This window comes from Talpa occidentalis, unplaced genomic scaffold (assembly GCF_014898055.3).
Source record: "Talpa occidentalis isolate TD23 unplaced genomic scaffold, MPIMG_talOcc4v2.1 talOcc4.13, whole genome shotgun sequence".
Taxonomy (NCBI): domain Eukaryota; kingdom Metazoa; phylum Chordata; class Mammalia; order Eulipotyphla; family Talpidae; genus Talpa; species Talpa occidentalis.
Genome location: NW_023601322.1, coordinates 14,032,119 through 14,057,748, shown reverse-complemented (window position 1 = coordinate 14,057,748; position 25,630 = coordinate 14,032,119). Strand labels below are relative to the sequence as shown.

The 25,630-nt window shown below is 36.4% G+C and overlaps 1 protein-coding gene across 10 annotated transcripts in view; it reads right to left on the bottom strand.

Annotated features, from left to right (window-relative positions):
• TCF4 (transcription factor 4) overlaps positions 1-25,630 on the bottom strand; it is a 347,413-nt gene that overhangs the window by 216,514 nt on the left and 105,269 nt on the right. For all 10 annotated transcript variants that reach the window (XM_054694024.1, XM_054694029.1, XM_054694023.1 and 7 more), the window contains 2 exons: positions 8,746-8,807; positions 5,672-5,768 (listed from right to left, as the gene is read on the bottom strand). In XM_054694024.1, the coding sequence (XP_054549999.1) occupies positions 5,672-5,768; positions 8,746-8,807 (159 nt within the window). The remainder of the gene's footprint in view (positions 1-5,671; positions 5,769-8,745; positions 8,808-25,630) is intronic.

Genomic DNA, 25,630 nt, shown 5'->3' with positions numbered 1-25,630 from the left:
AAGTTACTTCAAAGTATCATAAAATAGAAGTGAATTAGAAAAAAAGATAAAAATCTCTGAAAGCGAAATATAGTTTAAAGGTAACAGGAAATACCTAAAAGATCAATGGGCCATTACATGACAAAATTACCTCAGAGATCATCTAAAGGTCCGTTCCACTCTTAATTTAAAGATGTTTGAAACAACCGACTTTAGACCCATGGGCAATTGTAGCAAAACATAAGTCAGATCTCTCTCAAAATCAAAATCACTCATCTCAAAATCAAAATTAATAAAATCATTTGGATGATCATTAAAAGATTCTTTCTCATTAACATTTTGTAAAGACCTTTTATCATATCAAAATAAAAAAAAAAGTCCCAAATGAAGTTAACAATAAATATGGCCACTGGTAAACATCTCTCAGAAATTGCTTGCTCCATATTATCAGTGCAACAGAGGATATCAAGATAAACTCAAGCTAAAAAGTGTCATTTAAAAAAAGCATTGAAAATGCAGACATCCTAACTAATAAACTTGCAAACAGCATGCTATCACCCTCTAACTTCATAACACTAAAAAAAAGTGAACTAAAATATCAGAGCTAATATATAACTTCACAATTCCACTTTCATAGCTTTACTAAAGTATCATTTGATCACAGGCACCTTCAAATATCAAATAATCACTGTTGTTATATACATTTTGTTATATTCAGGTATTTACATTCTTGCATGGGGAAAAAACTTCAGACCAAGAGATCAAGTGAAATCGTACCCATGCTTTGAGAAAACTGTTTCTTTGTGACCATTCTTTTCCCTTGTACTTAAGGTTTTCAAAACAGTTTTCCTAGTAAGAGCCTCTTCCTTGGGTATTTCCAGTTTTACAATGAAGAGAAAAACTCCGTATATTAGCGTTTGCTCACATTCTTCGTTTTACAAGAAGACTGTGGTACTGGATTTGCCACTGGGATTTCAAAATGCTCACAACACTTCACCTTTATGCTGGGCTAAACTCTGGGTAGCCATAAACACTTTGAAGTAATACAAACCTAAATATTCCTGCTAGGCAAACGGAGCGGTGAAACCGAATTATAATGAGCTAGCAGCTGTCACAATATGACTACAGTAACCAAATCAAAATATCAACCGCTAACCCAGATGAGATTCAAAGGTCATCCTATAAGCCAGCAGCTTTCTTCAGTTCTGCCTGAAACCTCCATCTAATCCTGCAGTAAAATGTTCCACTGAGCTAGTGTAGAAACCAGTCACTTTACAGTGGGAAATTATTGTACTGGTAGTGTACCAATAGTGGGACTAGAACCAAATACCACAATAAGGAAACTGAACTAGTGACAATGGGACATGTAAAAACACAGCAGCTGATGTTGAACTAAGCTGCACCCAACCACATAAAAGTATCACTTTTCACATCCTTCAGTTACCAATCCACATCTATAATCTTATTGGCAACTTGCTTACTCAAAAAATCTGGTTTTCAATTAAGACTGTGGAACAATAGAAGGAAAATGCATGCTTAGATCCTTTCTTGGATCAAAGACTTTTAGCTAGAAAATATATTGTCTACCATTGTAAAAATATTTGAACAATTACCTGCAAAAGTTTAATGTTGGGCCAAAAAAAATCCAAACAAACAGGAATGTTAAACAAAATCCATACTCTGCTTATAGCTCTTGCCAGGATTTTCAAACTATTTGACTGCATATAATCCTCTTAAAAAGACAAGACTAAGAACCATGGCCCCTCTGTCCCATTAGCATATTCTGAAATCTACCCACTGACCACCTGTAAAGTTTTAATCAAAATGTTTAAAATCGGCAGCGAACAAGTTTCTAACAGATCAAGTGTACATTATCATCACTGATAATCAGAAGTAGTCCCAAGGAAGAAATGTTTTATTTTCTCCATATAGAAAAACAGAACATGAAATTTCAAAGTAAAAATGCAAATTGGCTTGTCTCTACCCAAAGAAAGTAATGAGTGAGGACTCAGGAAATGTCAGGTAAAAGGGTACAGGAATTATCAATTTAGGCAGTCAGCTAGATGAGTCAGTGCTAAAATCTCTCAACTCCTCTAAACTCCTCCACACCAAAAGAAAAGCAAAATGCCATGCACACTAACTTTTTTTAAAAAAAATTGGGGTCTTTTTTGTTTATTTCAGTTACATTTTTCTTTATAGGATTTACAAAATATCAATTCTCAAAACCTTGTATGGGAAATATCACTAAAGATAGCAATGGAAGCAGTAGCACAACTTCCTAAGCCAAGAAACATCATTAATCCTTCTAGAATAATAGGCATGAGTATGTGTTTGTGTGTGTGTGTGTGTGCATGAATAGAGGCAAGGATTTTTGTATTTTTTTATTTTTAGTTTAGGGATTCGCATACTATCAAATAGGATATTGTATTCAGATATGCAAGCTTATTTCCAAAGAATTAATGGAGATAATCTATCTCTTTTTTATCCCATTTTGCATAAGTTTGAGCTACACAAATAAATTGAGTTTTGGTGATGCTACATAAATATTACATCATGAAGAATGTAGCATTTATGCAAAACCACTTGTGAAATCAAAAAGTTCAGAGTTGTAATAAAGGGTGTTGTTAACAGTAAAAAGTTTATGAGCAAATAGGTAAGCAATGTGCATCATTTCTCCAAAATAGTGTACTGCCATAAAAAACAAAATATATAGTAATTCAGTCCCAAAAGGAAAGAGTGGTTCATTTTTTTTCTATCTGTGCAATAAAATAAAACCTCACTAAGTGAACAGTTTACTTAAAAAAAACCAGGTCATCTGCAGTTAATAACTCTTTCCTGTAAAATTAGTGTCACTTATTTCTGTAGCAGACGCCTAATTCAGTCACAGGCTTGATTGATTTGACAATAGAGAATCTGGTCCAATAAAGTGGCTGATTTATTTCTGATGCTATTGCTTTTCCCTAATGTGACATCACATCAGAATTAAGCCTTTGACATGTAAAGAAATCCTTTGCCGTTTTAATAAAAACTAAAGAATCTGAGTGCATACTGAATTGTCAGAAACTTTAAAACGTCCACTAAGATCATAACACAGGATATGGATTTGGACACAAAGAACATTCAGAATATAGCACAAGTATATGAGAATACACTCAGTGAGTTCAAATTGTTGGTTACACTAATAGATCTTATTTTGCCTTTGTCCCCATTTGTAAACTGTCTTTAATTTCTTTAAAACGATCTATCTTCTCTTTGTAAAGGTACAGCAAAACACCAAGCATGGCTCATCTCAAAAGTGGTTTCATTTTAAATAAACAGCAGCTTGGGTAAAATCAATGAGAATCTTTGTTCCCTGACTCTAGCCTTAGATACTCAAGCCAATCAAGGAGGCGTCTGGGATGTGAGAAATTATAGCGGTGGGAAGAGTTTTTAATGCAACATCATAGTCAGTTCTCAAAAAAATATTTTTAAAAAATTCTTCTCCAAACTAAAAATGCAAGGTATTTCAGAGTTGTTTAAATGTCTTTTTCTTGCTTTTTCCTTTTTCTTTTGCACACTGCACCATGGCCTCTCACTCTGAGGGCGACTCCCCTGACCCCAGTCTGACACTGCACTGTTAATGTCAGATAAACCATTTAGCCCAAGCACAATTCTTTTCTGTGCAAAAATCTGCTTGAGGTGGAAAATGTAGCAGTTTGTAAACAATAAAGAGCCATGTTTCAGACCAGACAGCTTATCTAACAGAGAAGTCCTTTCATAGGGAACAGTGGGTGGGAGCCTCCCGGACATAGTAGCATTTCCTACCACAATGCAAGAGACTGTCTTAGCCTCCATATTTAAGAGTTTAATGGGAAGGAGGGCAGACAGGATAAAAGAACACAGCTGACATGGACTTTCAGCTTAAACAACAACTAACTGAAAAGAGTCAGCTCTCTCCGCCCTAGCTGTAGACTCTGGGCCCACGTATATTTTAAATACTATTTGGATTGAAAAAACGAATTTGGTTGGTAAAGCAGTTACCCATGAGGACACATGAACAAGAACAATTATTTAGTATCTTTATATCATTTGGCATATTCTGTAATATTTATTTATCAAACTGTTCTTTAGGAAACTTTTCCATTCATGTAAAATAAACTTCTAAAAAATTAGTAGTGATTTACTTATTGTTTTTACTTTTTAGAGTTCATCCGAGGGTAGTTTTAAAATCTGAGGAATTTCTTTAATATTAGGTGCTACTGCTCAAGATTATTATTTTAAATTAATCTTTCATTGTATTTTATAAAGTTGGGTGAGGCTAGAGAAGCAATGGTGTTAGAATTTCAAATTACTGCTATTATTATTAAGCATATGAAGCTGTTCTTTAGAATCTAAGTTGACAAAGATACCTAATCATCTGTAACTAACTGTATGTCCTGAAACTAGGAAACTGTTGTACCTCTTTATCAACAATTCACCAAAAAACTGGGATTTTTGTTTTAGCTATAGAGTTAAAACATAAATATGAAATTTAAAGCAAAAAAAAAAAGCACAAAATATAAGAACTATGATCCAACACAGTCTCCTGGTTCTCAAAGTTGGGATAACACTTCAAGTCATAATCACAAGCTATTGCCCATTAAAAATAAATTGTTAAAATCCCTTTTTGATGGATTTGATAGTGATTTTTTAAAAATATGACTGAAATTCAAGAACGATGTATACCTTAAATAACAAGTATAGCTTTCAAGAATTAAAAATCGGAACATTCTTTAGGAGCATTTGCAATTATGGTTTCAGAATGATATAATTATGGCTGTGTGTTTTCCTTGAAGTATGGTCCAACAGCTTGTGCCAAGAAATTTAGCTTCTTTTACTGATGAATTTGCAATAGTATTTGGCCAAGTTGAGGGATTTACTAATATTGTTAAAAAAACGCACATTTACTAGAACAAAGATAGTTTTTTCAATGAAACCCAAAGTCACCAGTCATGTCCTTTTAAGTCTTTATGAATTATCTTTTCCACTATTCAGGCAACTGTTGAATAGTCAAAGAAGTAAATTATGCTAAAGAGGGCAATATGAAGGGCATGCTGGAAACTCACAGACCATCCATCTCCAACTGCATGTCACTTGTGTTCAGTGACAAAGGATGGGGATTAACTGGACTCTTGGTACTAAAGTTGATAATCAATACACAACCAGAATTTACAATTCCACTTAAACACACTACTCTGATTAAAGGGGCTTCATAACTTCTTTGATAAAAATTCAAAACTAACACTGACTATATACATACACACATGTATGTATGAATGACTGTATATAAGCATATATAATTGCCAGCAGACAAGCCCACTGGTGTCTTTATTATAAATAATCACCACTTTAACTTCACCACACTTAACCTAGAAAATTATTGTCGCAATGCTTAAGTTGGGATAAAGTGCTTTATGTCTAAGAAGGACAAAATTCCCATGTAGACTCAGGATCACTGAAATTATGTAATTCCACATGGCTGTAAAACATCATCCTTTATGTGTAATTACTAAGCATGGACTGTTGATAGTTTTCTGCAGTTTAAATTCACCACCGTGAACTGGCTAAAGACCCAAATTTCAAAACACAGAACACCTGTCTGGGTTTGTCTTTTCCCTTCCAAGGTAATATAAAAGCTTTCCCAAAATTGATATTAATTTAAAACGAGTCTTACTTTGTATTCTGGAATTGACAAAAGGTGGAGAAAGATTGTCATGTGACCCAAGGTCCCTGCTGGTCATGTGGTCATAGGGAGTCCCATCTCCATAGTTCTGTGAATAAAATAACAGCATATGTTTTACTTTTACATGAATAAATCAGCACATAAATATAGTCCTTCTATTCACACCTCTGCAGTTTACCTTTCTACCCTAGAACCTGTATCTTCACAGGTATAAGTGGGTAAGAAAAAGTCCTAGAATCTGTAAAGTTCTGTTTTCCCTCTTCAGAGCTGTGAAATGTTGGGAATAATAATAGTGCACCAACTGCATCAAGTTGTTGACATGATTAAGTGAAATAATGCATGTAAAACAACTGACATATAAAGTCTATTGTAATTATTAAATTATTGACAAGACTTTTTTTTTAAAAAAGCAAAATTGTGTTAAGGGAAAATTATCTATAGCCTTCTGTTAGTTGCTCTTAGAAGATGAAGGTAGAATCATTTAAATAGCAATACTGGCTTTATAACACTGAAATTTCAATAATTTGTACTAGTTGTTACTATAGTTGTAAGAGAATTTGATCATTCCATAAATGATTAATACATAAGAATGTTAAAAATATTCCAATGTAACTATGAACATCAAAACTGTAGCATAAATTAGTATTTCTGGACTTGGGCAAAATAATGCACAAAAATCAGTTTTAAAACATTAGATTTTGGGCCTCCCTGGTGGCGCAAGGGGTTAAGCACTGCACTATGAAGCAATCCACAGCCTCAGTAGCATGAGTTTGATCCACAGCCGGCCAGGAAGCTACCCACATGGCGCAGCAGACCTCTCCTGTCTTGCCCACTGCTCCCCTCAGCAGTGTATTTCAGTCAGTCTGCCTGTTCTGTTCCTCACTCTGTCTCTGGGGAATGCTCTCACCCCCCACATATTTGGCCTGTACCCCAGCTCTTGTATGCATAAATAAGTCTTAAAAAAACATTAAATTTTGGCAAAAATCTATACTATGAATTTCCATTGCTTGAACTGAAATTTAAAATTAAACCAATGTCTTTAAAAGAAAGTCCACCCACTTATTTTTAATGAAGGAATTTGAGAAAATAAAGGAATGATTTGAACGCTTCTAAATTAGATGGGTCAAATTTCAGTCTAAGAAGGTGCATAAAGTGACCAAAAAGGAAAAAAAAAAGTGATTCTGCTCAGCTGGGTTGCACTGCCCATAAAGTCTAAGTCAAATTTACTCAGAGGTGTTAGTTGGCATGTTAACCAAAGGGCAGAATCTGTCCACACAAAAAAGACGAATGCTGTATTAAACAATGAAATGCATGAACAATGAAATGCATGTTATCTCACCAGAGAATGTCTAGCACCCTTAGTGATTCAAACTTCCCCATTTTCAACCACCTTCTTCATTTATAAAAATTAATTTGAATGATACTATAACTTAATGCTGCCAATATGACAATGTATAACAAGATATTACCATTTTAAATACCTAGCCTTAGTAGGAATTTTATGCTCATTCTGTATCAGGCATTGCAAAAAATACTAATTATTTATTAAGAGCCTCTATCATAGAGAATAGTATACTAAAAATTTAATATACATTATGTAATTTAAAACTCTGCACAGTACTGCAAGATACTTGTTAATATCTTTTTAGGATAAGCAAGAAGAGACTTAGCAAGATTGTCCAGGTACAAATTAGTCACAATAATCTCTCATGCAAACTCCCTAGATTTAGAAAATATAAATTACAAAATTTTGATTCAAAACCAACATGCCCAAAAATAAAAAAGAGAGACAGGACATTTAATGAAAATCAGGATGATCCTAAATGGACCTTGTTTCCAGAAACATAATAAAAATATTTTGGATATTAAGTCAGAGTGAACTAAACAACAGAGAAAAGTACTGTCATCTCCTACACTTGATGTCAAGAGGAATGGATTTATTTCTGCAAGTGCAGACTGTAATACAAGGAGGAGGAACAATTTCCTCAGCCCATCCATATAATGCATTATAATGTCAAACTCAACAGCTGGTGCAAGTTCAACAAAGTTACTGGTGAGCTTCCGCATCTGAAAACTACAGTGAGGAGCACAAGCCATTAGAACAGGTGGAAATGGAGAGCCATGGCTTGCTGAAATGTCATTTTGACAGCATGATTATCTTTCTTGTCTCTTACGCCAGCCCCAAATTTATCCTAACACTTATAGTAGAAATGTTACCATCCCCATAGGAGGTTTCATCTACACAACTGGTGCCGGGAAGAGAAAGATGTCTGTTTTGCTATGTGTATTAGGTCTATTTTCACTTTGGGATATTATATTATAAAAGCTGACATGGACTTTAGAGGGTCTAGAAATGATTCCATTAAATACACAGATACATACACACATATGCATACATACATATTGTTAAGTTGAAAGGAGCATAAAAGATCCTCTGGTTCTACGACTTCATTTTATAAATTAAGAAAATGAGGACCAAAGGGGCAAAAATCATATGTTCAAGGACATATACATACAAAAATACACAGAACCTAACAATTCCACTCCAGCTCCATTCCAAGGTCTCCCCATTACACCAAAACAACCTATCAAAGCATGGAGGAAAAAGAAAAGCAAAAACTTGAGACCAAAGAAATGAATGTACCCAACTGGTAACTAAAGGCTTCACTAGTGGAATAATACGCTTGTTTACAAAGTAAATTCAACTCACACTTGTTAAGTAGATTATACGGGCAGAAAAGAACCTCATACTATGTATCTTCAGAATTATAAAGTTGTCATTTTACTCCAATACATCACCTAGATAACCAGAAAAATTTGGCCAAATAATAAAGGATATTTCTTCCAGTTGGCAGAAATATAACAGGTATCCAATTCTGTAGCAGCAACCATTAAAACAATGGAAAAATATTTCCAAAGAGGAGTTGATCCTCATTAAACTTAGTATGTGTATATATCTGTCAGGTGTGTGTGTGTGTGTGTGTATGAGAGAAACTCACATTCACTTTGACAATTTACATATATGAGATGTCTGGTTGTAGGGAAAAAAGATTAGATGTACTTACCCTGGACGGGCTCGGATGTCCTCCATTCCCCCAGGACCCTGAGCTACTTCTGTCTTCTACATCTAGGGACAAGAGAAAAGTTCTTTAGGCTTTCTTGCAATAATTCTTTCTTTTTGTATGTGCACTTTTAAATTAATGTTTCAAATTAATCTCCTGTTGCCTTTAATTAAGAATCAGGCACAGGGCTACGATGATGATAGTGGCTTCTGACCCATCTACTTAAATTAACTCATTTAAATTCACAGCAGAAATGAACTGGACCCTCAGGAACCAGATGTATGAACATAAAAATTACTTCCATACTTCACAATGTTTCACAGGTTCAACTTTCATAACATGAAACTGCACCTAAAATTTTATTAAAATCTTTTGGACAAAATAAATTCTAACTACACTAACACAACCGTAATATTAAATAAGTTAAATTAAGGTAAATATTCATACTAACATCGGCAGCCTCCATACCAGAGTGTTCTTGGATACTTTCTGTTCACTAATCAAGGTTTACCACACCAGAAAACAGACACGTGACAAAATACACCAGACCAAAAAGAAAAAAAAAAAAATCCAGTAGTCTATTTCCATTAGTGCATTACAAGGATGTTAGGATTTTTTTAAAGAATTTTTTAAGCTAGCACTGTTTTAGTTTTCCATTTTTTTGATAGACATACTACTTGGCCTACAGACCTTAATCTGGACATTGGGACGTGACAATGAAAACTACTAATGCAATGTTTTAGTTTGATAAATGATGAAGAGACTTACATGAAGTATTAAAGAGTGGGCATTATAAATTCTGTGCCTACAAAACTCTAATGCCCACTGAATTACTAATTGCTCAATAAATTCTTCAAGTGGCAAAAACTCAAATGAAGAGCATAACACTTAAGTTATGATATTAATTGCTTAAAACACAAATGTGTTTTAAAGATCAGTCACTCTATATTTAGAATGGCTTTGAGATTTTTGATGAAAGGCCCTTCATAAGTAAAAAAAAAGTTTCACTGTTCTATGATTTTAATCACGGTTGATAACAGACGGCCATCACAAACTTCCTCTGACAGAACTGGAGGAGGAGGTGTGAAACTTTGGTTCAGGAGACATAATACCATTTATTGTGTTTCCTAACATTTCAGTGATACCGTTTATTCTCCTGATGCACTACTGTCATTCCTTTTATTACTGCTATTTTATTATCAGCAGAAGTAATCATAGGATAATTAATTGATTTATTTTTGGTTACAGTGGAGTACATGGTGTTTTAGAATATCTTTTAAGGAATGGAACAAACAGCAACAACAAAAAGCAACTATTACACTGAACTTGAATTCATTCTTTTTTTTAAACAAACATTATTTTGGTTCCTTTTGTTAGTGCTTTGGAAGATAATGCAACTGTAAACAGATGTCCCCTGTGGCCAGTTAAAATCAAAGACTCTGGGCTTTAAGGGCTGTCAGGAAAGCTCTGAGGAGTACATCCAGTCTGGAGATAAAGTGCAACACTTTGCCCAAATCTGCTGTTTAACAACGCAACAGCCTGGCCTATGTGGTATATGCTGAACTGAAGTACAGGAAGAAGAGACTGACAACACTACTATTCTCACACGAATAAGATTTGTAGCCTACACGGTTCTCTTCATCCTTAACTGTGTCCAATATTTTCAGCAAAAAATAAAATGTATAAATAATAAAATTTCTTGACACTGCAAGTTGTCAGTAGTGTAGCATAACTTGATTTCTTTTTTTCCTAAAACAGCCAGGTCAGATTAATGTGATATCACTCTCTTATATTTAGCCAAAGAGTAAAGAAAGAACTGGATTCTTCTATCTACTGTAAGATTTCATATTGTTTAGACCCATTTTATCATTTGAATTTTCTTTTTTTAAAAAATTTATTTATTTTACTTATTTATACAAGCACTGGGTACAGTCAGAAGTGCGGGAGGGTGAGAGAATTTACCAGAGCCAGAGCGGAGAGCAGAACAGGCAGACTGATGAAATACACTGCTGAGGGGAGCAGCGGGCGGCAGGAGAGGTTTGCGCGCCATATGGGACCCTCGCCGGGTGGCTGGGGATCAAACCGGCGCTGCAGAGGCTGTGGGCAGCTTCGCAACCCAGCGCTCAACTGCTGCGCCACTGGGGAGACCCCCCCATTTGAATTTTCCAAAGAGGATTTTCAGCATGAAAAGTAAGCCAAGACAAGGAGGAGAGGACACCATACAAATTAATGTCAGACTGGTGGTTCTCCATTGGAGAGCATTTTTGACTTCCAGTTGATATTTGGCAGTGTCTGGAGATTATTTGGCAGTCACAACTTGGGGCAGGGGTGTGTGAGATACTGGCATCAAGTGGGTAGAGACCAGGGATGCATTTAACCATACTACAAATGTTAGAATTACCCCACATAACAAAAAAATAGTTCCCAAAGGTCAAATTGTGCCAAGATTGTTGAACTCTCTACATAAAGGGAAATCTGTATTAAAGAGAAAGAGGGAAGAATCAAGTTGGAGAAAAGCTGTACAGGAATTTGATTTAAAATTTAGTATGAACTCTTATAATATGCAGTGTCTTCTGCTTTTTAACCCAGAGTGCTTCAAGAGACCTTCACATATATCTTCTGTCCACAGAAGAAAGGGAAAATGATGGTCACCCAAGCAGCCTGCTAATTAGCAGGCAGATAAAACACATCAAAACTTGAGTATTCCCAACTGGGCAATTTCAAAAGCGAGCAATCCACTAATTAAAAATGCTGGAAGTCTATTTTTTTTTTTTTCAAAATAGGTTAAATACTGGCTGGGTTTCTTCACAAATAGATTCCCAACCAATCAGACCTGACTGCTCTTTTCCTATCCTCTCCCATTTCCATCTTTCTGATTTCCTGACCTCATGCTGCTGTACCTTCCCTTCTGCTTCCTCCCTTTTATTGCTCTCTTTATAACAGGCTTTTCCTTCCCTTAGCCTCCTGCTAGATCTAGAAGATAAGGACAAATCTCTGCTCTCCAAATCTAATAGGATAATTGTATGATTTCTGATTATATTTTATGTTTGAAAAAAAAATCTATATAACTGGGGCTCATTTATCCATAGCAAGAAGACAAAGGGTTTGCATGGATATTTGTAACTCGTAATAATAATAACGTAAACATGTTACTCTAAGTCGTTTGTTTCATCTTCCCTCCCACTGAGCTTCATCATACCTGCCAGTTAGTTAGCAAGCATTTCCACAACAACTATTCCAGTGCATCTAAAAGTGCACTGGAGGACCTATGTTGGAATCCCCTAGTATGCTTATTTCAAAATCAGCATCTCAGATTTTATTACAGACCTATTCCATCTGGAACACTGAAGGCGGGGCCAAGAAAACCGTTCTTTACACAAGGTCCCGGGGTCATTTTCATGTACACAGGAGTTTAAGATCCACTGCCTCCTCTATTGGGAACAGACAAATGCATGCCTCACACTACCAAGATTCGCCTATCTCACTCCTTATCTTAAAATCCCTATCTGGGTTGCTGCTTTCAGCAACATACAACACACACTCCCATCACATCTGCAACCCAGCAGTTCTTGCCCAGACTCACTTTTTATGTAAACCCTGTATATGACCTGTGCTTGGTTATTCCTGATTCCATGCTCCCATACCTAGACAATGCACACACTTTTATATCTGCATGTTTTTTTTTCTCGTATCTGCTATTTCTTGCACCTAAATTGATCCTCATTCCTAAATAAAAAACAGTAGCTAACATTTAATGAGCTTCAATATATGCCAGATGCTACACTAAGCATTTAAATATACTAACAGTATACCCATTTTATATATAATAAAACTGAGGCTTAGATGATAGGAAAGAAAACTCTCCCAAGGAGTCAGTAAATAGCACAGCTGAGACACAAGTGTAGATGCTGTTGGATGCTGAAGTCAGGGAAAGCTCTTCTCCACCACATATGCCTCCCTGGTGAGAATTCCAGAGATCTCAGTTCAAATGTTACCACCAGTCACTTCTCTCCAGGCAGAATAAATATTTATTGAGAGTTTATACCCATTTTTTTGTCTACAAGGGATTACATAATTATATACAACACTATATATAATATATATGTTGAATATGGACACATGCACGTGCGCACACACATATGTGTATGTGCATGTGTAATGAATAGTAGAGGAAATCAAGAGACTGGGAAATAAAAGTAGGGGCACAATGAAGCCAGAGATATGATGAGCTTATCAAAATATACACTGTGATGAGCTGGATAATTTCAAAATTCTAGAAGCTGCTGAGTTGGCGAAGCAAAGAGTGAAACAAAATTCACAATACGTATGACATAAAAACACACAAATTGTTCAGGAGAAACATAACTAATTTGGGTACTAAATCCAGGCAGAAACTAACTGTGACCTCTTCTCTATCCAACAGAGAGCACAGAATGAAAAAGAGCAGGCAGTGTTCTCCACAGTATCAACAACAAGTACAATGAAGTTTGATAATCATGTAATTTATTATACAAATAACCATGTGGGCATACATGCAGCTATAGAGCTACATATTTACATCACACCAAACTGTGAAGTATGTTCCTTCTAGAACAGAAAGATGTTTTCTCATGTAAGTACTTCTCAAAAGCCAGTATGGTAGAGTACAGCAAGTAGTTCTTTATTGAAATAAAACACAAAATAAAGATAAGACACAATATCTTGGGGTGAGAAGTGTTTACAGCTAGACAGTAAGCCAAAACAACATACAGGAGATGTGTGAAATCACTAAGGCAATAGAGTAATAAACAAAAAACCACCTGGAATGGAAACTATCTGAATAGTTTAGCTCTTGCCTCTATGTTGTCGTCCTAGACAAGATGGGGAGATAGAAGAAAGACAATAATAACCTGGGCAGCGGGGGGAACAAAATAATCTCTCAGTGGATGACTGAAGTGATTCTTCCAAAAGACTGATATGTGCTCTATTGTTCAAGACTTTTCTAATTCATTTTTACCCTAAATGAGAACTGACGTAATAACTTTCATAGGCTTAAGAGTTGCCGAAAATGTACGAATTTTGTTTTATTTGAGTAGTTCTATATAAGTCCCTTCTAAAATGTTTTGCTTTTGGCAACAAAACATCAAAATGAGGTTTGGGCTGAACTAGGACCAAACACACCATTTAGAGAAAAGATATACAGACACATTTTTAATTTCTATGATTTCCCATCCACATTCATTAAACTTATTGATTACTCAAATCTCCACTTTGCATATGTGGACAGTAAGAAGGAAACTATCAGATAGACTGGGAGTTGGGATGGAGACCTGGATATTACAGCTACTCTATTATTTATCGGTTCTACGGTCTGAGCCAATCACTGGCCTCCAAGCCCATTTTTGTCAACTGTAAAGTAAGGGGGTTTGAGGGTTTGACTTTCACTCTTGTGAATAAGGTAGGCTAGTATATTTTAACAAGTCTCCCACCCCCTCAAAAAAAAAAACCTAAAAATGATGGATAAAAACTTTTAAATCTTTTTTAAAATACAAATGAGCTAACAAAGTAGTAAGGAACTATTAAGCCAAAATCAAAGTGAAAGCTGGAACGCAGGAAGGAAAAAAAGACATATTTGTCCTGAGGACAGCCTAGAAAATTTAATAGCCTCTTGGGTCAAGGAGAATATGAGTGAATACCCAGAATCCACCCAAAGTAGGTATCTAATAGGAGATAAGAGGATAACAGTATTTTCAACTTTAAGGAGTGAATGTTAAATAATTCGAAAATAATCAGAAACTTAGGAGAAAATTATCTGACCCATAGTAAATAATCAGTAACTGGTACTCTCCAAAATCTGAAACGACCAAACCACACAACTATGTAAGATGGTGATTTATTTCAGGAAATTTAAGTCTCACATTTTTATGACTTCTAGTTGTGTTGAAAGACCAGAGACTTTCAAATAATCTCCTGGATTTTGGAAACTGCCAATATGCTTAGAGCACACCAATCCCATCTTTTTCAAGAACCTCTACAGCACAATCATTGAGAATTCAGCAAATATTAGATTTCTTTAGTGACTTCATTTGCCTTTAAAACATCCTGTTCGTATCTCACTATTTCAATATGTTTCTTTGAGTGCTGCATGAACGACACACTGACCAAAGGCCCAAGCTGAAAACATGGACTAAATATTTTGTAGGTTGAAACTTGATTTGAAATGAACAAGTTTGAATGTTACCCAACTCTGTTATTTTGGGCTAGAGTTGTGTGTGCGTCCTTCCGTATTTAGAGCCCAAAATATGCCAAACGTGCAGGGTCTTAGTGTTTCATGAAGTTGGAAGAACCACCAAAGGGTTTTTTGCATTGCTCTAAGGGTGTACTAGTTCCTACTCTTGCAGAAATACATTGATTTCTTGATGAAAGCTTCTACACAGAATGCACTGAGAGACTGAAACTAAGTTCTTCCTGGAAAGGTAATCATTCTGAAACATGTTGAAGTCTACACTGTCTCAAACGATTCTCTCTGCAACAACAGACACTATTAAATATCCTCCACACCATCATGGAAACTCACAGACTGCGTACATCTGTGGCTCCTACTAATTTCCTAGTCCAGGAAGAACCCTTGGCTGAGCCCGCCACACAAACTGAGATGGCATATGCTCTCCGTCAGAGCCAGATGAATTTAGAGTTCAAAATATTTCATCAGCAAAGAGCGTGTTAAGGATGTGCACATTTTCATTAGCACCCAGTATAATAAGAGCTCTACGTAGAGAAATCTAAAGTCCAATTTGAGTCCTGGTACACAGGAAGGAAGAGTTGAGCTTCAAATATTGATAGACTATGTCCTCACAACCATAATCGCTTCTTTCTGGTTTGATAAGAAACAAGACATGCTTTGTAATGACTGGTCTAAGAACTAAGAAGAAACTTTCAGCACTTCCCAAATCTGACTGAGTAAAAGATGAGGGGTAAGGTCATGCTTCTTACACATGCTCTAAAATACATCACCTGTAAAGAACAGAGCCCTGGGCTTTCTATTTTCAGATAATTGCTGTCAATGCTTACTTTCTCAGGGCTAATGAATTTCCCTATCAAATAAATCTGAAAACCCAAAGGTCAAGATGGCCTTACAGTTCATACATGTAAATATATAAATTGTTGTAAAAAAAAGATAAAATGTGGCTCTGTTGTGGGAAACACAGAGTAGGAAAATTGGTTCAGAGGTGAATTATTACACAATTTTAGCTATTATTAACCTCCAATTCAAACTTACTTGAGCATATACTTTAAAATACTGTTTAAAAATATTATTTTCCCTAAGTTCAAAATAAACAAAATTTAAAAAATCAACACTAAAATATATGCTGTTTAAAAAATGAAGTTACATTTTGTGGTGCTATAAAACAGGAAAAGCATTCTTATATAATATGAGTTTCAGATAATATGAAAGTAACAAACTAAAATGCATATGCTACATATGCAAATGTGTGTATATGGTGTTCCTTATTCTGAAACTCTGAAGTCTGGTGAGTAAACAGTTAGGTTATGAAAAGCGTATAAAAGTAACCTTTAAGTTTTTATATCAATTCATATAATTTGGAAGTATCAATGATAATCTAACTTGAATAATATTTTGACTTAGTAGAATGTGAAACATGGAGAGATGGGTTGTTTAGTAACTTTCCATTTCAAATGCTTGAAATTAACCAGTTTGGGTCTCTCTGTTAAAGAGTGAAGTCCTTTCAAAATCTCATCCTTCAAAGCAATTTCTCACCTTCCCAAAAAAAAGGGGGGACCATAAATAATTGAGGCAAGAATATAAATGTTAAATATATATGCATCCTTTCACTTCCTGAAATCAGTATTACTAAGATAACATTCTTGGTAAGTAGGCATACTTCAAATCAGGTTAGTATTAACAAAATTTAAGTAATCTGCCATATCTGAAGACTTTGAAAATAAAACTAACATATATTCTAATTTCAATACTGCATAAATAAGCTTCAAAATCTCTAAATTAAAAGTGAATATAATTTTGGAAAGCTTTTAACTAGATGTTTGGTACATTTTAAAGAATTATTTACAAATATGCATCACAAAGTTTGAGAAACAAAAGGTAGATATTTTAGAAAAGAAAAAATTAAGTAACAGTATATTTTAAAATGTGCTTCATTTCATAATAAAGAAGTATAACTGATAGTATGTGCATGCAATTATACATGTATTTTTCAAACCATACATGCAATTTTTATTGCAAAATCGGTAACACAGTAATGATTTAAGAGATAGGCATTGATATTTAAAATGCCTGCTTGATAAATAATTTATTAAATTCATTCCAATGGACGGATACAAAGAGTCAAGATAAAACATGTAACAGTTTTATCTTTTCTTCTTTTTTCTCCTAATACCTCTTTTCTCCCTGGGGTGCCATTTGTGAGGTTCTGGGAAAGGACTGCTGGCTTAATTGAAATATTTGTAGGCTGTAATTGCTCTGTATAACCCCAATGGTACACTTTTCCCACATGGCATCCGTTCCTCCTGATTTTTTTCTTTTTTATTCTATTTCCTTTTACATTTTAATAAGTCTATTCTCCTGTTTCTTCTAGTCTTATTTCATGTTACCCCTGACTCCAGATGCTTGACTAGTATTGGTGAAGTCAGTTTTAAATATTCAAAAATCTTCCCTAAAATTCAGTTTTCTAGCACAGTCTTTCTGCTTAAAAAAAAATGACTCCCATAACCTGATTTTCATTTGATCCTTTCAACATCCCAACCCTCCACCTGTGTTTAACATTGCAGCCTCTGACCTGGCAATGACAAGCAATCAATCTTACATGTTATCTTCAGGGGTCATGTCTTAGTTTTAGGCCAATTTTCTTTGTATTTAGGCTCAAATGTGCAAACCACACTATATTACTCTGCAAAACATCAATGAGAGGGCTTAATTAAGTAACACTGACAGATAAATCCATTTCTTTCGCGGTAATCAAATCAAAGCAGGTTGACATAACACAGGAACTTAATACAGTTATTCCCTTGTAATTGGAAAAAGGCCCTTTACTTCTCATTAAAGCAATCTTCTGGGTATTGGCATAATAAGAAGGCTCAGAGCTTTAATACTGCCCTATAAAAGTCTCAAGCTACAGACCCCTTAAGCAAACAAGCCAGATTATCTGATTCCTTGATCACAGCAGAACATGTAGTTCCTACTGTTTTAAACTACTAATTTTTTATCTCTGTGGCAATTAAAAAGAGGTAAATCAGTATCAAACACAGACAATGGAAATCTGTAAAAATGCATAAATTGTTTAGTTTTATAAATCTATCTCTACATGAATTTGAAGGGAAGAGGTCTATTAAAAATGAATTTGAAATACTTCACAAATATGAAATTGTAATAGCTGGGATCAGGGGGAAAATCTCTTTATTTTACTAAATGGGCTCAATAGGATGCAGTATGCCTAACTTTATAGTCAGATATTCAGCCACAGAGTTTCAACTTTGTTAATCAGAAATGTGAGAAAAAAGAATTTGAATTTTAGTGGTATTTTAAGAATAGTGAGTTACTCAGTCAACTGCAGGCTACTCTCACCAGGTTAAAGCAAGAATGCAACAGTGTTACATCATATTCATATCCCCAAACTAAACAAAAGCAATTTTGACCCTTTCAGTCCAATTTTTCTAAAGATTTATTTTTATTTATTTATGCATATAAGAACTAGGCTATAGGCCAGAAATATGGTGGGGGGAGGTTTGAGCGGATTTACCAGAGTGGGGAACAGAACACATGGATCTACTGAGACACTGCTGAGAGGGGCAGCGGGCAAAATAGGCAAGGTCTGCTGCACCATGTGGCCAGGGATCCCTGGCCAGGGATCGAACTTGTGCTGCAGTGTCTGGTGAGAGCTTGACAATGCTGAGACTTAACCCCTGCACCACCACGGAGGCCCCCCTCTCATTCCAATTTTAAGAGTTTATGTGCTACTCTACTGGGTATTGGCATAATAAAGATTATGCCATAATTATGACATCTCAAAATGATCCTAGCAACTCTTTTTGAAAGAATAACATATAATCTAGGGTTGTGATTCCCAACCAATGGTTGCCCATCAAAATTTCTTTCCCAGGGTCCTCAGGAAAAAAACAAAAACAAAAACCCATATATACCCTAGTCCCAGTTGGAAACTAATCAAGAAAAGATCAAGGGCTGAAGTCAAGGGAAAATATATTTTTAAAATTTTCCCACATTCTCCACATTTTGATTTTAAAGGTTTTTAATTACAATACAGTTAAAACAATATCATTTGTTACATGGAACCACTTGTGAGACGGTTCCATCAATCTTTCCCTTAATCCCTTAGTACTTTTCATGTATTTCCAAATTCCGAAACTGGCATATTGATCAAAACCAGGAAATCCACTGTTGATAGAAAAGTTTCATCTAATCCCTAGTCTACATTCCAATTTGGTACTTTTCACCATTTTGTAGAGAACTCATTTGAGGATCACCCACTGCATTCAATCATAACATCGCTTTCATTTATTTTATTTCATTAATTTCTATTTTTAATTCTATTGATTTACCATTGGTTTAAAATATTATGTAAGTTTGCAGTGCATGGCTTCGCACTTCAACATGTGTGTAAACCTCGCTGCCCTCATCACCAAGGTAATAGTGCCATCTACATTCTCAAATTTTCTCCTCCATCCATTCCCCCTCCCTCTCTCCCCTGAACCCCTACTTTGGTAACCACCATTTTTCCTCACAGTCTAAGTGTTATTTTTATGTTTTGTACTTCATTTGTTTTGTTTATATTTCACATATGAGTGAGACCATTTCTAGTTTATTTTATTTAGCATAATTTCCTCATGCTCCCTCCATGATGTCACAAAAGGGCAAGACGTCACGTATTTTAATAGTTGAGTTGTGTTCCCGAAGCACATATCCCATAACTTCTTTAACCAGTCAGCCATGGATGGGCATTTAGGTTTTTTCCATCTCTTGGCTATTATGAATAATGCTGCTATTTTTCATTTATTTTAATCATAAACAGTTGCTCAGTATTTCTTTTCTTTTTGTGATATTTGCATTTTGGAGGAATGTAGGTCCGTTATTTTGTCAAAAGTTTCACAATTAAGGCCTATGTGATGTTTCTAAGTGATTGTACTCAGATTTAATACTACTCGAGTGGCCTCGTTTCTCTCCCAGGATATTACCTGCAGAGCCTCATGGAGGCATGGTGAGCTATTCTTCATTTGTTACGTTAATTTCATCACCTGGTTAAGGTATTGTGGGACTTTTCTGTATCATCTCAATTTTTCCCTGTGAAACTAATCAGCTATTTTAGGGAGAGAGTCTTCAAGACCATCAAAACTAACTTTTAAGGAGACTCCCTGGTGGCACAGCGGATTGAGCGCAGCTCTGTGGAGCTGTCCACTGCCTCTGCAGAGCAGGTTCAATTCCCGGCTGGCCAGGGATACCAACATGGTGCGGCAGACCTCTTCTGTCTCGCCTGCTGTCCCCTCGGCAATGTTCTTGGTCTATCTGCCTGTTCTGCTCTGGTGAATTCTCCCACCCTCCCGCGCCTCTGGTCTGTACCCCAGTTCTTGTATAAATAAATAAATCTTAAAAAACCCCAAAAAACTAACTTTTAATTATGTGCTTATGGGGTGGGGGGAATGCATGCAAGTTAAAAAAAAATGAATATTTGCTCACATACCACTCCCTTCACAATCATATCAGCAAAAACCCGTCATGGTTTTCCAGGCTGCCTTATGGACCATTTGGTCTGCAATCGGCCACAAACCACACATACGTAGGACAATAAATGCAATATTAGACTGAAACTTAAACTGTTAAGAAATATTACTCAATGGTGTATTTATGCTGTAGTGACATTTCAAGGAACAAGTGGAAGCCTTATGACCCAGGGTTGGGATGGGGAAGACAGGCACAGTCTAAATGAAGACATGTTACACTATTAACTTTGAAGGAATTCAGCCAAGATAAAGACAAGAATGAGCAACCCACTTGTGATTCAATGCAATGAATAAAGTCAAGTTAAATAATCCATCCTGGAGTTGATGCTGTCCTAAATGGCTATTTGTTGCCTCTTTTCACCACATTCTAGAAAGTCACAGTGTAAAAAAAGGAGATCTGCTACAGCAGCAGCACTTCCCGATTAAAATCAAATGGACAGACAAATACATTTAGGACAGACGGAGAAAAAAAAATTTGTGTGAAAAAAAAAAAAAAGAAAAAAAATTTGTGTGATTTTCATAGGCTGGCAAAAGAAAAAAAAAAAGTAGGAAACAGATCTAATGTTTTAAAAGTGGGAAATAAACTGAAAGCTTAAAACGAAAGCATTCCCACATTTAGAGATCAGGGATGCAAAAGAATAGGCCACAGTCACAAAGTGATGAGTGAAGCCAGAGCACAGAAATGACTGTGAGTGGAACCTGCCCTTTGACAGACCACAGCCTATTAATGCACTGAGTGAGTTAACTCACTGAAATCAAGGTGGAAATGCCCCCTTCAACCTTTGACTGAAGCCCATGTTACTTTCATAAACTGAACAGCGCTAGTGCAGTTTAACTCTGACTTACAAATGCTTAGAATATTTTCCTCACAATTCCATTTCAGCCAAATGCCTGGCAGACATTGGCAAAAAAAAGTGTGCGCGTGTGTGTGTGTAAAATCAACATACACACAATTATGATACACACTCTTAATATTTTTTTATATTAATGAGTGTGCTTAAAACAATCCCCAGATAGCGCAACTTACTCAACTCATGTCCCCATGCTCGTGATCAGAGAGGTCAGAGAAATCTGCTTGTCTTCAGGGGTTTTTTTATCTTGCAATTAGGTAACCTCACATTTGTAATATGCTTTCTACTATATACACCTCATTTTAAATGATTAATCTAGAATCACTGAAAGTATGAAATTAGGATCAAAATACGCTGCACACTTAAGTATGAACAAACTGACACCATTTTGCAGGAGCATGAAAACAAAAATGAAATGAAATAGAAATTGGCAGCCATGGTATGTAAAAAGGACATTTTTCAGGTAGTAACTGAAATGCATTAGGACACTTCCCCTGGTATTTCTTAAATTTAATCACATCAAATTCATGGGGATGAGCAATGTTTTCATTTAGTCTCTCTCCTACTTGGGTGCAGTCTGCCTCTTGCCCACCTGACAGCGAGCGGAGCACTGTTTAGAAAGAGCTGGGCTGTGTGACGTACCGGTCTTACAAATTCACTGAGTGGCACAGCCTAAAGCTGTAAATCTTCCTCAGGAATGGAAGAAATGTCCTTAGTTTGAAAGGAGAAAGCAGCAGCGAAGACCTGAAGAATGACAATAACCAGGCATCTTGAGAGAAAACAAGAGGCAGGGAAGAGGTCCTGGGGCAGCCAGCGCTGTCAGTAGAGAATGATGATTTATCTGATGAGATTAGCAGAAAGTTTGATTAGCAAAGATGCCTTCTTAACACAGCAAAGACTGCGATGTTACTTTAAGATTCTGTTGTAGGAAAAAAACGGTGCCTGCCAAATGTGGTCTGTAACAGCACAGGCTAGCCGTGAGTGATACAGTGGGAAAATAGCCACTAAGCCAGATTTTATTTGATTTGTACTGATGATTTTTATTAGAATACATGGATCATTGCTTCAACCTTTCCATGTAAAACCAAATCAAATTCAAAAACTCACACATCAGTCACCTAACCTTATGTCATTCCTTCTGCTTTACTAAAGTTGAGCCACATTTTAGCTGATCTGTCCTCGATAAATTGTTCAGCTACTCAGAACTGTTGGTCCAAATTCTAGGAGGCAAGTGGCACACAAAAGAAACTGCTACAAATAAGTTACAAATAAGAAAGCCAAAGAATACTGCAAGCCTCATAAACACAGAATGAAATCAAAGCAATGTATAGTCAAGGAAAAACAAGATAACATGAATTCTCTTCATTGCATCCACTGTGTTGTAATTTATTTTTTTGAAGGCCCACCCACCCCCTCAGCTTCTTTCTCCCTCTTTCTTTAATTCAAGGCTCTGTACAGGACACCGCAAAGCAGTTGCTCTGAAACCAGACAAAAGCCCGCAATGACCTGGCATAAGGTGATGTAAACAGTTTTACAAATTAAACATATCACGACCCTTAAAGACAAAACTAAAAATATTAAATCTGATATTTACAGAAATCCTCTACTTATTTATAAAAGTTGCTTCAGTAAAAGGGGTGGAGTTGAATTACATACAACACAGCAATAGGTTTCCAAAGAAAAAGAGCGTCTATTCTACTTCCCACCATTTACCTTTTCCGTTTTGTGTCATTAGTATTTTTTCTCTCATCCTCAGCACCACTGCAGGTGTCAGTTGAAACCTATGTACAACAATTATTTTTTGGATGTCCACTTCTAGTTAACAGTCAGTTCCCGCTTCATGATTTTCTTTCATGTCCCAAACAATTCCAGAAATGTACATAATTCTCTTCTCTTCCGAGAAAGTAAATAGCTTTCCTAGCGAAAGGCCATCATGGGCCTCAAACCCAGCATCTCCAAGAGGCTGAATGAGTACATGGTAGAGTCTGGTCACAGACTCAACGCCTCTGAAATCTAGTGGTCACCAAGCTTGAAGGCCCCTAGTATAACCCTCTGTGGCTGAGAGGGGGGGGCTCTATTTCTACCAGTCCCCATTCCTGTCTCCTCCTGACCACAAAGTCTGTACTTCCCAACTTCCTTTGACTCTAGGTGCGATCACGTGACTAAGATTCAGCCAACAGAATGTGAGCAGAAGTGCTTGCCTTTTCCAGGACTGACCCCGAAATCCTCCCATGTAATTCTCCACATACGTTTTCCTCTTTGTTCCGTCCCATACAAAGAATCTAGTGAATCCTTGAGGGCTAGGGGATGACAGAGTTAAACCATGAAAGAATCCAGACCTAAGGGATGACAGGGAACAGCACTCACCCCTTAGTCTGTGACACCAGAGGAAAATACCCCTTTGCAGTGTTGAGTTTCTGAAGTTTGGGGGTTGTTTGTTCCAGCAATTAGCATACCCTGACTAATGCATCCTCCAAAACAGACTTCCGTGAATTCTGGCGCTATGATTCTATCTTCCAAGCAAAGCAAACATACGCAGTTAGAGCTGGCACTAGTCAGAATTGTGAAGCAAGGGAAACTGGTCTTTGAACTATCTTTCTCTCCCTTTCAGACTTGTTTTCCCCTCTTAGCATTTCCTCCCTCTGAGCACCAAATGTTCTCAGGCTGCTCAGTCTCGTCTGTCTCAAGAAAATAAATGTACTACGTTCATTAGCCGTTCTTTCTTTCAACCACTATCTTGCAGCCATAAGTGGTGAGCTGCTTGCTGTTTGTGTACCTTCAGAGAAATTCTTTAACATCTCAGAATCTATGTATATTTGTCTTTTAGATGTGAATGACTGCATCTACCCTCCAGTACTGCTCTGATTAGAGATAATTTAGGGAAAATATCATCATGGAATCTGAAACACAGCAGAAACTTAACGAAAAAGGATGGCTCCTATATTTACTGATTGCTATGATCATAACATGATCTTTAACACCAAAAAGAAGTAAAAAAAAATCAATATAAAACAGGGCTCTTTTTTCTCTGAAGTATATAATCTGGACTGGAAGACAAATCATACGTGAATAGATTACTAAAAGAATAATAAATGTTACAGAATTTTAGAGAAAGGAGAATTAGAGAGGCTAGAATCATCATTGGCCAGGGACTGGTGATTCAGGCCACAGAAATGAGGAGAGCAGGGTGTCTGTCCCAGGAGGCTGCTCCGCAGCATGTGGGTACCGTCCCAATGCTGTGTGCAATGATGTCACCCTGGTGATGCAAAACCTGTGCTGGTGACAGCATTTACACCATGGAAATAGGCAAACATCACAAATCAGGCCTTTCCCCCGCTTTGAAGAGCAGGTTATTAAACATCACCATACCAACTGAAAACAATCATTCATTGAGAGAAATTTTTGCTCGAACTGCCTCATTTAACACTCACAATCACTACTGAGGCAGGCTGTATTATTCTCAAGTTAAGGATGAAAAATCAGGCCTCACATGTTAAATGATTGGTAAAGAATCCTGATGTCTATCCTGTGTTCCTACACTAAAAAACAGGCAGCTTACAAAATGAAGGGTATATTGGTTTCTTTTTCCTCAGCATACAAAATACATATTCCCATCAACACAGAAAGCTATTCCTTAAAAAAAACATCAATACAGACAATTCCTCTTCCCATACCTGCCCTTTTCTCATTTGACTGAGTCACTTATCTGAATTTCCTTAATAGAAATATACCTCATTTCTCATCCTACTTGTGCATACTGAGTTCAAATTTGTGTGCAAATGTCCTTTCAAGCATTACCTGTTACACTGTTTCAAGAAATAAACATGTACCTAAGGATTGGGGTAAGTAATGAAGTATCATTGAAAGAATGGTTTCCCATCCTCCTGCCCACACTGTAGTAATCTGTTCAATCATGTAAGCCTGGGTTTGGGAGTTGGCATCTTGGATTCAGATGATGTATTTGACACTTGTTCAGCAACGACTGCTATCCAGTTGGTGTTAGGCTTGGGCATGTGCCTGGGTCATGAGAAAGGTCAGTAGACACCAACAGGTTTCAGGCTTAGTCTGACATTCCAGGAAGACATCTGTACCTCGGGTGACTTCAAGTGGGAAAGGGACTTGCCATCTTGGTTTATATCATCACTCCTTTTCTGTATGACTAAACACTTGGTCATCTTATAAGACCCAGAGCTTTGCAAGGACAGAAAAAAACAAATGTGCAAAGGACTAGAGGCTATGTCCTCTGCAGGGGATGGCAAGACATACAAGGGGCATGGACAGAAAGGTAT